We start from the raw sequence: 14,416 nt of genomic DNA, 5'->3' as shown, positions 1-14,416 counted from the left end.
GTGTCAAAATCTGGAGGAAATACGCCTCTAAATGAGTCCACTTATTACTAATTACTTACTATGCAAGTGGTTGGATGGCAGAACCATATCTATTTTTATTATTAGCTTCTCTGTGTATGTGTTGCTAAAAAAAAAAAGCTCATTTGACCTTCATAAAAAGTAATCAACAAGCATCCAAAATGTTGTTTTGACTGCAAGTATTTTTCTGGTTCTAATGGTTCCGGTTCCCTTTGCAAACACAGTATGTGATGAGCGCTTCTAATCCTATTTTTTTTTACAATCTAATGGTCTAAATCTAATCTTAAACGCTGATATATGTTTAGCTATGCAAAGATAATTAAAAAAAACTACATGTAGAAAACATTTTTTGTCTCTTAACTAATAAAAAAGCCAATATATTACATTAACTTAGTAAAACAAGACTAAATCAACGAGAACAACAGTTTTCTCTTTAGTGATCTGTGTGATCCTCCTTTCTTTCTGTCCTCAGAATATAAACCATATTCATGAAAAAACATTTTCAGTTTAAGCAGCACCAGAAGCTTCTGCTGCCTGTCCTTTCACAATAAAAGCTGAGAATGTTCCCTCTAAACCTTAATAAGGTGGTCCCTCACAATATAGCAATTGACTTTTCACAGTCTTGCTGTTTCACAGATGACAATTTTGAAGGTTTTTTATTTTTATAATTTTTTGCAGATTGTGTTCTGCGGCCTGATTGAATGTTGACACTGTCAATCAATCTCTGTGCATAAATCTTCCATCACGATCAGATCTTTGTTTTCATTCTATAATCCTGGACTCATTTTTCTATGAATGTTTGAAGTTTGAGAGTTTAAAAAAGAAAGAAAAGTGTGAAGGTGTTAATGTCAGTCGGGAGAAAGTGTATAAAATGTAGTGAGGAGTTTTTACATCTTCAATGCTACTTCGTGGATTTCATCTGCTATTGCAGGTTTTTTTTTAGAACAAGACAAACGAGAGGGAACACTGTAGTTGGTTTTACCAGCCTTAACGGTCACAACTGTAAATGGCACGGAGCTAAAGCGTCTCTAACATACGTGTCATTCTTCACTTTTCTTAGCGGAATTGTCTGAAATCAGACATATTTGGGTTCTCCAGAACAAACAGATGTGGCTTTAGGTTCGTAGGTTCAGCAGGTTGGTTTTTTGGAGGTTCAAACACCAGCTTTGACACTCATCTCGTCTTTGAGAAGGACACCTAAACTCACATTACGCTCATTTGCATGAAACCTTCAAGTCGCTTTGTATTCAAGCCTCTGCTAAATGCAACACAGTGTCATGTAACAGGCTGTTTAAGTTTGTGCCACCTTTTTCTCAGGTCATAGATCTTTATTCTTTTTGCCCCCTAAGAGACGCTTCAGTGTTTGGACCACAGCTCTCCTAAAGTTCTCCTCAACTGTTAGTCGTTTGTTCTCCTTTAGGTCTTTCTGACACAAGGCGGAATTTCTGTCTTTTCAGTGATTACAAGTAGTTCAGATCCGGAAGCTTCAAAGGACACCAACATTATCACACTACTACCCCCCTGCTAGAATAACGCTGTGACGGTCATTTATAAAAATACATGTACATGTCAGAGAGAGCCTGTCTTTTGTTTCATCAGTCTAAAGAACTTTTTTTTTTAAGTTTTGGTGAAGTTTTGGTCAAACAGGAGATGAGTCTTTCTGTTGCTTTTGCTCAGCAGCATAATTTTCATTGAACTCTCCCATGGATTTTAATCCAGACTCTTTCTTGTTCTTCAATCATGAACAACTACTTCATTATTGAAACATACAAAACAATCAAAAAGGAAATGTTTTTTTTTAGTGCTGTACAAGGAACTCTGACTGAAGTCATGAAAAAAATACCAAAATAGTCTAATCAGCTGAATGGTCTCCTTTATGACTTCTGTTGCACTATTCAAACACTCTTTTTATTCTATATATTTTAGCATAGAATTTACCCACAGGGGCAAAAGTTTCATTTGGCTCTGCGACAACAAAGTGCCCCAGCTCTTACCCAGTCGGTAGTGAGTCTGTGTTGGGCTCTGCGGTGCTGGTGCCGCTTTGTTCTGTGTTGGACGTGGCGTTGGGGCTGGGCTCTGCAGGGGCGGCTGTACCCTGGGCCTCCTGACCCGGAGACGGGCTTCCGCTGCTGCTGGCGGCAGGAGATCGGCCCGATGGAGAGGATGGAGGAGGAGGAGTCTGTCGGGCCACGGCCCCACAACTGCTCTCCATCCCGTTCGACATGACTTCCACTTTATCTATGGGGGGGGGGGAAGCAAACAGAGGTCAAAGAGAACAAGGAGGTTTGACTGCAAAGAAACAGGTCTGTATCAATGGGATCTGACGCTTTCTGCAACAATTACCATATTTTTCAGAGTATAAGTCATGTTTTTTTTTTACATAGTTTGGCCAGGGGTGTGACTTGTGTGATTTTAAAAAATAAATATTAGCTCATAAATTTTTTATTTTCCCACTTAGCAGTTGTTCCCACTAACGATCACTAGAGGGCACTGTGGGTGTGAATATCAGTCATTACTAACGGCAACAAAGAAGAAGAAACACCATCCCAAACAAAAATGTGGGACGACGAGTCATCAGACTGAGTTACAGAGACGGAAGTACCGCTGAAAGTAGCATCATTCAGACGCAGCTCCTACAGTAAATGTTGAGCTGCAGATTCCGAATGATTTTATGGACCCAAACATGGAGACGTGATTACCGATGTTCTTGTAGAACTCCCAGCAACAGCAGTCTGTAGTTTATAAACACGTTTAGACTAGCATTGAGTAGTAAATTTGTCATGCACCAAAAAATAAGCAACGGATGCATATTTGACACATGCATCCTGTTCAGCGTAAACGCAAAGTTGTTTAAAACATTGCTTTTTTTTGCCAGAGTACGACTTATGCTGCAGTGCGACAACATACATCTGAAGAGAAAAGAAAAAAAATCGGGTAACTGTTTTTAAACTTTAACAATTGGAACATCTAAGAAACAAATTCATAGACTTTGAAGATAATATTCATTTCATGGAGCGCGTTCACCAGAAAGCATAAAAACAGCATCTAAGAAGCTAAACCTGCTGATTGTTGTCCACATGTTCTGCAGAATATTTACCAGCACTGCCCCCAGGACTGCCATGACTCTTCAAGGGTGGATGGCGAGCACAAGAGCCCGGCTCCTCGCTCAGCTCCCCATTAGTTAAAGAGCTCCCCCTGGAGCCCCCTGTCGTTTCGCCATGCAGACCCCCCACTGAGAGCCTGTTGGTCCTGCAAACAAAAATCGATGAATCAGAGAAGACATAAGAAGGAGGAAACAAAAACACAGTTCAGATCCTCCCATTCCTGTCTTCCATTGACTCGCTTGGAACGGACATCCCAGAGCTCTGCTGCTTCATGACTCAGTGCTGCAGAAGATCAAGTGTGCTCAGCATCAAAGCAGCACAAGCGGAGGAGGTGTTGGTCCCGTTTCACGGCTGGGTATTTTCACAGAGCTAAATATAACTTTGCTCTTTAGTCGGGAGCTTTCACATGAAGAAAAACACGCTGGCTTTCTTTCTCCAGGATGGAGGAATGCTGCGGCTGCAGTTGGACCAGCTTCCAGAAGACCAGAGAAAATGGATAAGAGGCAGCAGAAGACAGAGGCAACAGCCGTACCAAAAAGCCGGTCTGGTGCCAGCGAATCCGTTTTCGTGTGGCCGTCCAGCTCCGAGCTGTCTGAGAAAAATGTGTCTGCTGTTGAGTCTTCTAATCTCTCCAACACAGATGTTGACCGCTTCTCCATGACAACAGCGGTGCGGACCCTCGCTTGAACCGGGCTTAATGCCCCCCACAGTGTTTTTTATGGGAATACCATCTGACCCCATGCACTCCTGCAGCTAAGCTTTGAAATAAATGCAGGTTTGTTTTCAATATTTATTATCCCACTACCATTCTAGCCAGCGAGAGCAGCGCTTCAAACCACACTCAGTGGGGAATGGTTTGCTGGCGCTCTGCTCAAGCTCTTCAGTCAAACAAACTGGCACTGCAGTCCTTTTCTTCTCCTCCTTCAATTTATTTAGAATAGAATTACATCCCAGGTTCATTATTTTCATTTGGATGCCTTGCAAACAGTATTTTAGAAGGAGGTTACACTAGTTTATTATTACACCATTATCCTTATTGTAAAAAACAAACGTCTGCAGAGTGTTGAAACCAGAAGGATGAAGAGCTCTCCTCCACTGTTAGGTTTTACGTCAGTCTATCAGGTCATGAGAGGCCGAGCTGCTAATTGTTGATCCTGAAATAACAGCCAACAGTTCTACATTTAAAGACGAAAATAATTTAAATTTCATCCATGTTATCTTAAAATGATTAAGATTAACCAGATTTTAAGAGATCTTTTACTGATATAGCACTTCTTTTTAAAAAGAAAGCCAACTCAAAAGCCTTAGCCACCACTAAGGATGTGCCCATATATTTTTTTCCTTCCGATACTTATAACATATATTTCCTCTGCAACTGTGCCCGACAGCCAATATTTGCCGATACCAATACTTAAGTGCCCATACGGTGCATGGGGAGGGGGGTTGACCCGCCATGCACCCGCCTCTGGCTTGTCTCTACGCCTGCTCCTAAACTTGGCTGTGGACCCCGCCTCTGGCTCGTCTTGTAGCCTCAGCCTTCCCCAACCCCATCTGGATGGAGCCCATCTGTTGCAATATTCAAACATGTAGTTGTAGAGTTAGATAAAATAATTCTTCTCCAAGAGTTCTGGTTCATCGCCTGTACGTCCTGGGAGAGGATCCCCCCTTCATGTGGACATTTGCTGAAGTTTCTTCTTTTTTTCCCTGGACTCAGACATTTTTTGGGTTTTTTTTCCTTACCGAGAAGGAGGGTCTAAGGGCACCGTTTAGTTTAGTGTTTAGCTTAGCCATTACCTATTGAATTCTATGACTTCATGTTCTTTATGATTTCACGTTTATTAAACAACTACCCATATGAAGCCCGTTGAGGGGACTGTTGTAATATTGGGCTATATAAATAAAATTGAATTGAATTTAAGACTTTAATAGTACTGCAAAATTACAAAAATAAATCCAAGATATCAAAACCTGTATTATTTTTAGGAGTATATGAACGCACAATAAAATTTATTATTTTAGACGTCACCCATGCTGGTGACTTTAATCCATCTTTTAATATGATAGTCTCACCTGCTGTGTGATGCAGATGCACTCTCTTCACTCTGCGTCCTTCTCAGGTTGGGTCTGTCAGACTGAAGAATCTCTGAAACACAAACACATCACACCACAATGATGCAAACAAGTCCTTATTCTGACAGAATCACGAACACTTCACCAATTAAAGAGATGCAAAGTCACAGTCAGAAGGGTTCAGATTAAAGACCAGAATTAAAATATTTTCAGCTAAAAAAAGAGGGGGGGAAAACACATTAAAAAAAATAAAACTTTACAATACAACCTCTTATTACACGAAACTTACAGTTAAAGACGCACAACAGAGAATTTCCTAAACTACTATGGACGGTTTTCAATAGCCTTTAAATATGTGACTGACACGACTGCATTAGACAATAGGTAAACGCAAAAACTAAAACTAATAAAGATGAACAATTTTAAAATCAGCACAACAAACAACAAAACATATTTTGAATATTCTAAATAAGCCTTTATGCCTCAGTTGTATCGCTGTTAAGGCAGGCAGGTTAAGGCAGGTGGAAGAGAAGAGTTGGGTTACTGGACATATAGAGCTGAGTATCATCGGCGAAACAATGAAAATCTATGTAGAATTTATGGAATATATTACCAAGGGGTAGGAGGCAGTTAATGAAGAGAAGGGAACCTTGAAGAACATCAGAGAAAATGGTGTCAAGAGATGAAAGTCTGAAGGAGGATGGAGTGAGATATGGTGTCAAGTGCCACGGTCAAGTCAAGTAGGATGGGGATGGTGATGAGCCCAGAATCAGCTGCTAGAAGGTCATTAGAGATTTTCAACAGGGCAATTTCAGTGCTATAAAGGGGGCAAAAACCGGATTGAAAGGGTTCAAAGAGATGGTTTTGATTAAGATGATGGTAACGTTCGGAGGCAAATTTTTTCAGGTATTTTGGGGATGAAGGGTAGGTTAGAAATAGAATGGAGATTATGAAAGGAATTGGGGTCTGGGCCTGATTTTTTTAGGATTGGTTTGAAAGTTGCGGTTTTGAGGAGTGAGGGTACAATACTGGATGTCAATGAGTAGTGGATAATAGCAGAAATAAAGGGAAGAAGAGAGGGGATGCAGGATTTAACCAGGGATGTTTGGAGGGGACCTAGCAGACATGGTTTGGACTTATGGATGAGGCGGGATATTTCACTGGGATCGGGGAGCTGAAAGGAAGAAAATAAATGAGAAACAGAAAAAGAGTCGGAGTGATGGGAGCAGAGGTGGAGGAATGAACCACGGAGAAGATTTAGTAAATGATGCAGACCCGGTTTTGACAGCAGCAAAATTGTTAAGAACATTTGAAAGGCTGTTATTATAAAAAGAAACCAGTACATCAGGATTGGAAGAGATCGGGAAAGGAATGCCCTCTATATGAGGGGAAAACAAATCCCCATTTACATTTTTATATTTCAGAAGGACAGTGCAGGAGCACTTTAATGTCCTCTGACCAGCCCGCGGCTTACACTGCACCAACAGACCCGCCCACAACTAAGAGGTGAATCTCTAATGAACTTCTGCCGCTCTGCAGAAACTATGCCCTAGTTTCTGGTTCCGTTTTTATTTGGGCTAAAAACGGAATAATCATAATTAAAGACCACTGGGAACGCTTTGAAAGGAGATCAAAAGATGATAAAGTGGGACTTTAATATGTGTTTGCGTTTAGTGATTTGTACCTCAGGGGCCACCGTAGACACTATACTCAGCACTGAGCCAAATTTCACATTTCTATTGCTATGTTAAGTTATGCTTGTGTCATTTTATGTTTCATTATTTGGGTGCCAAAGTGTTTTTTATTGTGAAAGAGGTTTGAATTCTTTCATACTTTAGTTGTTGCAAAAGTGCTCTATAAATAAAGTTGGATTTGATATCATGTAAATAAAATTTAAAAAAGAGAATCTAGATAAATTAACCCAAACCTTTATTGACTGAGATGTGTGGAAAAGTAACACCTGAAAGCTTCTGGAAATGCTTTACAGAACAAATTCAGTTTCCTGAGCACAGGCACAAGTTCGAGTCCCTCCAGGGAGGATTTATTGTTTCACATGAAGAAAAAGTGTTCCTAGCCGGGCTTACTGCTCCCCGTGTTTATAAAATCTAATGAAATCCAGAAAGGCTTGACACATGTGGCAGTGGAAGTACAGTTGGTGGTTTAACAGAGACCATTCATCCTGGTGTGTGCTCTGTGCACGTTTGTGTGCATGCTGTGGTGGTGTGTGAGGGGTGACTATACAGCCCCAACTGTGACTCCAAACCACAGGCCTGCAACATGCTTTTCATTAACACCCACTTTCTCTTCTTCTCTGGAAAACACGCCGTCTTCCACAGAGCGGGAAGGTCACACCGGACCAAATGGTCTCCGTGTTTGCGCACATACAGTATTTCCTGCTATCAAAAAGCAAACAGGTAAGCTCTCACCAGCAAACACACACACTCACAGCCCTGTTTTCAGCCTATGAAAGAGCTTCTTGTGAGCAGGTCTGGTGGACATACAGAAAAATAAACAGTGGTCTTGAGGAGAAGCCATTGTGTCACAGCCCGATCACCGAGTTCATCAAACGCCTCCCTCCGTCATAATGGCACGGGTCTAACTACTGGCCTGGTGTTTGTGGCTGTGTGACGGTAAACCTGCAGAAACATCACAACACCTTCCAGCAACTCTGCATTTTAAACAATCCCAAACCAGGAATTCAAACTGTCTAAATGAAGCACAATGTAACTATAGTTTATTTTATGAATACTTAAAGAAAAACTTTAAAATCAAGCTCCTTCATGAACAAATAAAAGGCAAAAAGGAAACTAATGTTTTAAGAAAAAATGTAGCCTGCTGAAAATTTAAAACATCAGTTAAGATTATGAAAATGTTAAAAGGAGTCATGGTTTAAGTTTCTTCTAGAAAAGTTCCAGTTTAAAGAAACTTGTAGCTATAGGGAAGTTTCTTCTTTTTGTAGAGGTGAAGCGGTTGACGTCTGAGTGGAAGATGGCAGATCGGGTTCCCGCCTTACCTACCCATGTGTCTTGGTGTGTTTGTGCAGGACACTGAACCCCACATTTTTCCTGGCTCACAGGTTGGTGCCGGTGTAACGCTGCGTTCACACCGGCTTCGGCAACGAGTGTTCAAGCGACCACTTCCACTAAAAAGTCTATTCAAAGGCCTGTTTCAGCCTTCTGCGTTCAAAACTCTTGTGTTTTTCAGGCAAGATGTGCTTTCAAGATTAACAAGATTTGGACCACTTCAACCTTTCGCACTAAGCTTCTTTCTTTCAAAGCTCTATTCCAATATTTGAAAGACTTTGTGTCATATAATTCCGACCGGGCTCATATCCCAATTATTAATTTTTCTTCCATCATCCTTTTTACAAACGGCTGGCACTTGAATGAAAAGGGGCGCCATCCATTCATCGCTACCAGATCCAAGTCCCTGATTGGTCAAAGTTCAACTTGATTTAACTTTCAACATGTGTTCAATGGTACGTAGAGCCAAAAAAAGGTCCTAAAAACGTGCATAGCTGCACATGAATGCGAGAGTTTTGAACCCAGACGCCCGAAACACATATTTACATAAATTTACATAGACTTTTCATCGGAAGTTGCTGCTTGAACGCGATTTTTCGAGGGTAATGTAAACGTAGCATATGACAAACATTAAAAATTAAGCAACAAGGGTCCTGCAGCAGCATTAGAGAAATGATAATCTTATTTGAAATGTCAAAAAATAATATTTTAATGGTTTCATAAAACACGTAGCAGTTTAGATTTTTTTTTTATACTTACATCATAAAAAAGACTAAATCTTTATAAATAAACACAGTTTGACTTCCTAACAGAGTGTCTTGATTCTCCTGCTTCATATAAAGTTAAAAACTCATTTCAGGCGTATTTCTGCTTCATTTTGGGGGCCTATATGCCACGTAAATGTCCAAATCCTTGCGTGACGAGTGAACCGTGAGGGAGTTTTTTTCTGCATGGGGCAGATAGTCGGAGGGAGACTCGGCTGTGGTAAAACGTGGCTCCAGCGGGACGGTGGGTTTAAATACACAGAGTGTGAAAATCAAAAGTTAACAAAACAGTTTTAACGCTTCTTTTTTTCACGCTTGGCTTCTGTTTTTCTCCAGCTTTAAATGCAACGGCTCGTTTATGAAGCCCGACACAAACATAACTGTGTGAGCATCAGAGAAGTCACCAGATACAATGACTACATTTTCTGAGCAGAGCTGCGTTCAGGGCTGGAAAACTGAGCTTCTTAAAGCAAACAAAATATGCTTCTACTTTAATGCGTCTTCACAGAAGCACAAACCTGAAAGAAAAGGTAAAAACACGAGTTCAGGTCTGCATCTATACAACAGCAGCACAGAGTCAAGGGCCTTAACCTTAAACCCTGATTTTTCCACGGCACACTCCGACTTTGTGTTCCTTTAACCCCCACCCCCCAAAAAAGAAAACACACACGTATATTCATGACCTTTCCCCTCTAACTCGGAGACACACACCCAGCTCCCATTCACACTGCCTCAGGATCACAGGAGGCGATTGTATCGCTGAGCTGCAGGCAATGAGCATCAATTATGGGATTCTCTGAAACAAATTAGACAAAGCCGCCCTGATGTGAGCGATTATGTGAGCTTCAAACAATGCTGCATTTAGAAGAAAAAAAAAGACAGAAAAAGGAGGAGTCTGCTGATTATACCTTAACCTCTGACCTCAGCACATGCTCGAATCAACCGCTGCTCACTTTGAAAAGGTGTGAGTTTATACTTTCTAACATCCATCAAGGTTGATCCAAACATCAATAACAAAATCCCAAATTTGGAAACTCTTCTGATCATGTAGGTCACCAGTTATCAACAGGAGCAGTGTCCCCCAAAGCCTCGCTGCAGTGACTACAGCCGCTGTGTTCAAAGAGCCTGCTAGCTAACTGCATTCACCAGATGGCGCCTTCCTAAAAGCTTCGGTGTCTGATCACTCCGTTATTTTTTCCATTTTGCTGACTGTATAAAAGACATGCACACAGAAACGCATAAGTCTCTTTAAAAAGCTCCACACAGCATTAAAAAAACTAAAAATAAATAAAAATTTACAAAGAGACGCATTTATGGAGCCACGCTGTGGCAGACCGCGGCCCACCCTGCTGGCCCGTGTCCATTCAGCCGGATACACTGTCGCCACTGTGTGCTGCGCTATGAAAAACTGTGTTTGCGTTGCATGATCTTAGCGATTTAAGAGCAGCTCAAGAACAGCAAGTGAGTTATCGTATGATGTGTGAAAGAGGGGAAAAAAGCTCTGTGGATGGATGAGGGCCTTAAATCCATCTTTATGGTTCATTACGGTGAAGATAACGTCTTGAAGTGACAGAAACGCCACAGCTGTGCACCATCAGTACGCTCTGCTCGGATCAGGTTACCTCACCCAAAAAAAAGCTGATGTGTTGATGTTGGCGCGACAAAGAACTATTCGACACACAGTTTAAACTTCTGGAAAACCCTGGATTTGCTGAAATTAATAAATACAAGCTAACCGGAACTGTTGGCAGGTGTGACTCTGCTGCAGAGAAACCTAAAGCCTTGTTTCCACTAAGCGCCGCACTCCGCTATTTTAAGTATTTCTATTATAAAATGGACCCATTAAGCCGGATCGAACGGTACCATTTTTGGGCTCTCGTTGGTTAAAGATCCACAGAAAAATCGAACAGACGGTTAGGGTGGAGCTATTGTCACCAGATGATGAAATCTGTTGATTGTTGGAATGACATCACGACAAAAGAAAGCGCTAAACCAGAGCCAATGTTTCCAATCATTCAATGGTTGGCTGTCTTTCAGTCGACGTGCATCAGGAAAAAATGACCGCCAAAGAGCTTTTCAAAGGTCTGGACGGCACTGGAAATACAGGCGTTCCTTGCCGTCCATTGTTGTTGTTGGTAGCTTTGCTATTGCTGTAGACGCACTACTATGATGCAAAGCTATACAACTATACACCCGAACTGGGCAGTGACGGTCCACCTTTGAGTGGAAACGCTCAACCGAATTGCCTGAACCATTCTAAACTGGAATGGACTGGACCGCTCAGTGGAAACGAGGCTTAAAGGGCCAAACCATGCCATTTTAAGGCTTTTATAGTAAATAATATGCATGTCTATAGCACATAAAAGAAGTTATTTCACAGCTCCTTTTCCTACCCAGAAGTAAGACGACTCGATCTCTGAGGCTCCGCCTTTCACTCCCTGTGGGTTTTTTGTATTACCCTGGGGGCGGTGCTGGCAGCACAGACTCTTTCTGGAAGGGGCGGGTCCTCACCGAACTACGTCAGCTTGTGAGAACCTGCTCGTTTTTATGGGTTGGGAGCGCCTGCTGCTCAGACAGCAGGTTTTTAGAGGAATACTCGGAAATGCGTGAATGGATCAAAATACTGCATTGGGGTTTCTTTTTTGTGAGGAAGGAAGCTTAAAATATACTTAAAAACTAAAAAATGATTTTGATTATGATTTTGCATGTAAGAGGCCCTTTAGGTCACCACTACAGTCACCTATGGTAAATATAACTAGATAGTTCACCAAGTTAAAGAACAAAAAATGCGGTTTCATGTGCGTATTCATCTGAATGTCAAGGTGAAAGAGAAGAGAGAAAATCTGTTCTGTTGACTTAAAAATATATACATTACATATGGTCTATTTGAGGTTTCAGCAAAACTCCATCTTTTTGTGACCAGAAGAGGCTGGACATCTTTAAACGCAGCTGACCTGACGAATGGCACTGGATCCCCAGCAGATCAAAGGCCTTAGTTACAACCATTGACTGCATATGAGAACTGAAGCCAGTAGTGACGATACCCATAATGCTTTACTTCCAGCTCCAGCCAAACTAAGTCAATTGAGTCGCCATTTTATTGTGATACAGACGCCGCCATGTTGGAGCCAGACATCGTCAGCAGTGGTTAGTTCATGTTGGTCTAAGTCAACGTTTCAATGGCAACCACTTTCACCAATCAGGGTTGAGTTTGTTGGAAGACCACACCCCTTCCCATTGAAAGCCGGCAACAAAAACTCTGAAATGTTTTGAGGGCTGGACATGAGACCACTTACTTTAATTCAGGCATGTGATTGGCCAGTTCATAACCTGATTAACTTGCAATAAAGAAAAATATGATGGAAAAAAAGTTAGAATTAGTAAGAACATGTTGAAAAAAAAGGCATCAGAGCAAGAATGGTTGTTCTGACAGACAGAATTACTGAGTGACAGCTGTTTCTCTATAGATGTCTATGGGATTTTGGCTTCTTGGAGCCAGCGGGTACTTCCTGTTTGGAACGCCAGTGGGGGGGGGGTTCACTCAGTCCAGTTCTCTTACACAGTCAATTCTTATAACAGAGAATCACATTAAAAACAACAACAATGAATCGGGATCCAGTCCAGCTGCTTTTTTTCACATATTTTTAGTCTCTTTTGCTTCCTTTGTTTATTTGTTTATTTATTGTTTGGAGGAAAACTGCTGAAGTGAAGGTTTAAATGAGAATTTGGTGAAACACGATGGCACAGGGAGGTTTCTCCCCAACTGCCAAAACAAGGCTTCACATCATTCAGTGATGAAAGTCAGGCAAGGAAAAAATCCCTGAACTTTTCTTTGAGCGATATGGCGACGCAGAGAGAAATTTTTGAAAAATACATAGTCTTAGATGCATTCTGGTGCATTCTGGCAGCTCGTTATTCACTTCTTAATCAAGAAACTAAGACTAATGGGAGCATCATCATTTGTCATTCAAACCCCTAGTTTGACTCTCCATTAAGGACTTGCTGGTCCTAAAAAAGAATTTGGAAAATTGCTCAAAGTAACACAATCCTACAATCTACGCTTTTCCTTAAAGCTGCAAAACATACAATTGCTAAAATATAGTAACATCAAAGCCCCAAATGGCAAAAAGAACACCAGTAACTATGATATTCTATGAAAATACCTCAGTTATTTATACATTATTTCTGCTTTAGAAATGACTGATGTACAACATCCACTTGCACTGTTTTCTCAAACTATAATTACATCAAAATATGGGATCTGCTTTAAACTATAATTCTATAACATAATACATCAATTCTTTAACACCAATACTAAGTAATCTGGGAAATATCAAAACAAACATACAAACTAAGCTAAACATTGTAAACATTATTTTTTAAGGGAGTGCGGGTCCAAACCATCAAATACTTATAATTAATGTCAACTATACTGAACTAAATCATGGTAATTAGGAAATACAAATAAATTAGATAGATAAATGTATTCAAAATAAAAACTGAAACTCAAAACTAAAACTGAAATTATTTCTGGTTTTGAGATTATTTTACACAAAAAGTATTTGACCTACACTACCTTAAAAATCTTTTTTTTCCAGCCAAGACCACTTAAATTTGTTTTTTATCGTCTTCTCACAACTGAGGTCGTGACCACGCTCAATAATGACGATGCCTGCCATTATTTTAACACAAATTTGATCGCAAACTCTTCAGATGTGTTTGTGAAAGTTTAGCGTGGGTCCGCCAGTTTTGGTCTCTAGGGAAGCGAGTCACGCTGACCACGTGGTGCAGACAGAGCCAATCAGACCCGTCGACGCATCCGAAAGCAACTAAAACATCCCGTCATTGGTCAATTAGGCCGGGAAGACGAGAGATGGCCACGACCATAGAGGAAGCGATCCGCGGAGAAATATAGAAAATAAAGCTAAAATTCGCCGATTTCAGACCATTTTCTAATCCGGAAAGCGATTTGTCCGTAAAGATCGGGTCTTTATTTCCCGGAAAATACGTTCGGTTTGCTCAAAAACCCGGATTTCCGGGAATTCCCGGAAGACTTTCAACACTGATCATTGGAGGGAATCTCAAAGCACAGAGATGTTGAGATGACATAATGTTACCGGAGGTGGTCCCGCATTTGGACCCCATGAGACAGAACATCAGGATGAAAATACTCCAGTGCGTCTTCTTCCCTCAAACATCCATCATCTAAACACCTAACAGGAATTTATGGCAGAGAAGATTTTGGACATTTTCTTTCCTCCACATTCTCAGGGCTGCTGCTCATCCTACAAACACACAGTCCTTACAGATGTCCCCCATTTAAGAGTATTAAAAAGGACTTAAAATCTATGTCTATTCTGTATATTATTACAGTAAAAATATATCTTTTACAGGAAAAAGTTGTAAAAAAATACAATAAACTTGTATCTAAATTCTA

At 40.8% G+C, this 14,416-nt stretch overlaps 1 protein-coding gene and 1 long non-coding RNA gene across 3 annotated transcripts in view; one reads left to right on the top strand and one right to left on the bottom strand.

Annotated features, from left to right (window-relative positions):
- wwp2 (WW domain containing E3 ubiquitin protein ligase 2) overlaps positions 1-14,416 on the bottom strand; it is a 59,832-nt gene that overhangs the window by 31,013 nt on the left and 14,403 nt on the right. For both annotated transcript variants that reach the window (XM_023956034.1, XM_023956035.1), the window contains exons 6-8: positions 5,193-5,265; positions 3,116-3,267; positions 2,013-2,256 (exon numbers count right to left, since the gene is read on the bottom strand). In XM_023956034.1, the coding sequence (XP_023811802.1) occupies positions 2,013-2,256; positions 3,116-3,267; positions 5,193-5,265 (469 nt within the window). The remainder of the gene's footprint in view (positions 1-2,012; positions 2,257-3,115; positions 3,268-5,192; positions 5,266-14,416) is intronic.
- Positions 3,339-4,978, top strand: LOC105354265. Its single transcript, XR_908922.2, has 2 exons — positions 3,339-3,477; positions 3,562-4,978. It is a non-coding gene; the product is annotated as an uncharacterized LOC105354265 (long non-coding RNA).

This window comes from Oryzias latipes, chromosome 6 (genome assembly GCF_002234675.1).
Source record: "Oryzias latipes chromosome 6, ASM223467v1".
NCBI classification, from domain to species: Eukaryota; Metazoa; Chordata; class Actinopteri; order Beloniformes; family Adrianichthyidae; genus Oryzias; species Oryzias latipes.
The sequence above is the reverse complement of the archived record's forward strand: the minus strand, read 5'-3'. Positions and strand labels throughout refer to the sequence as shown.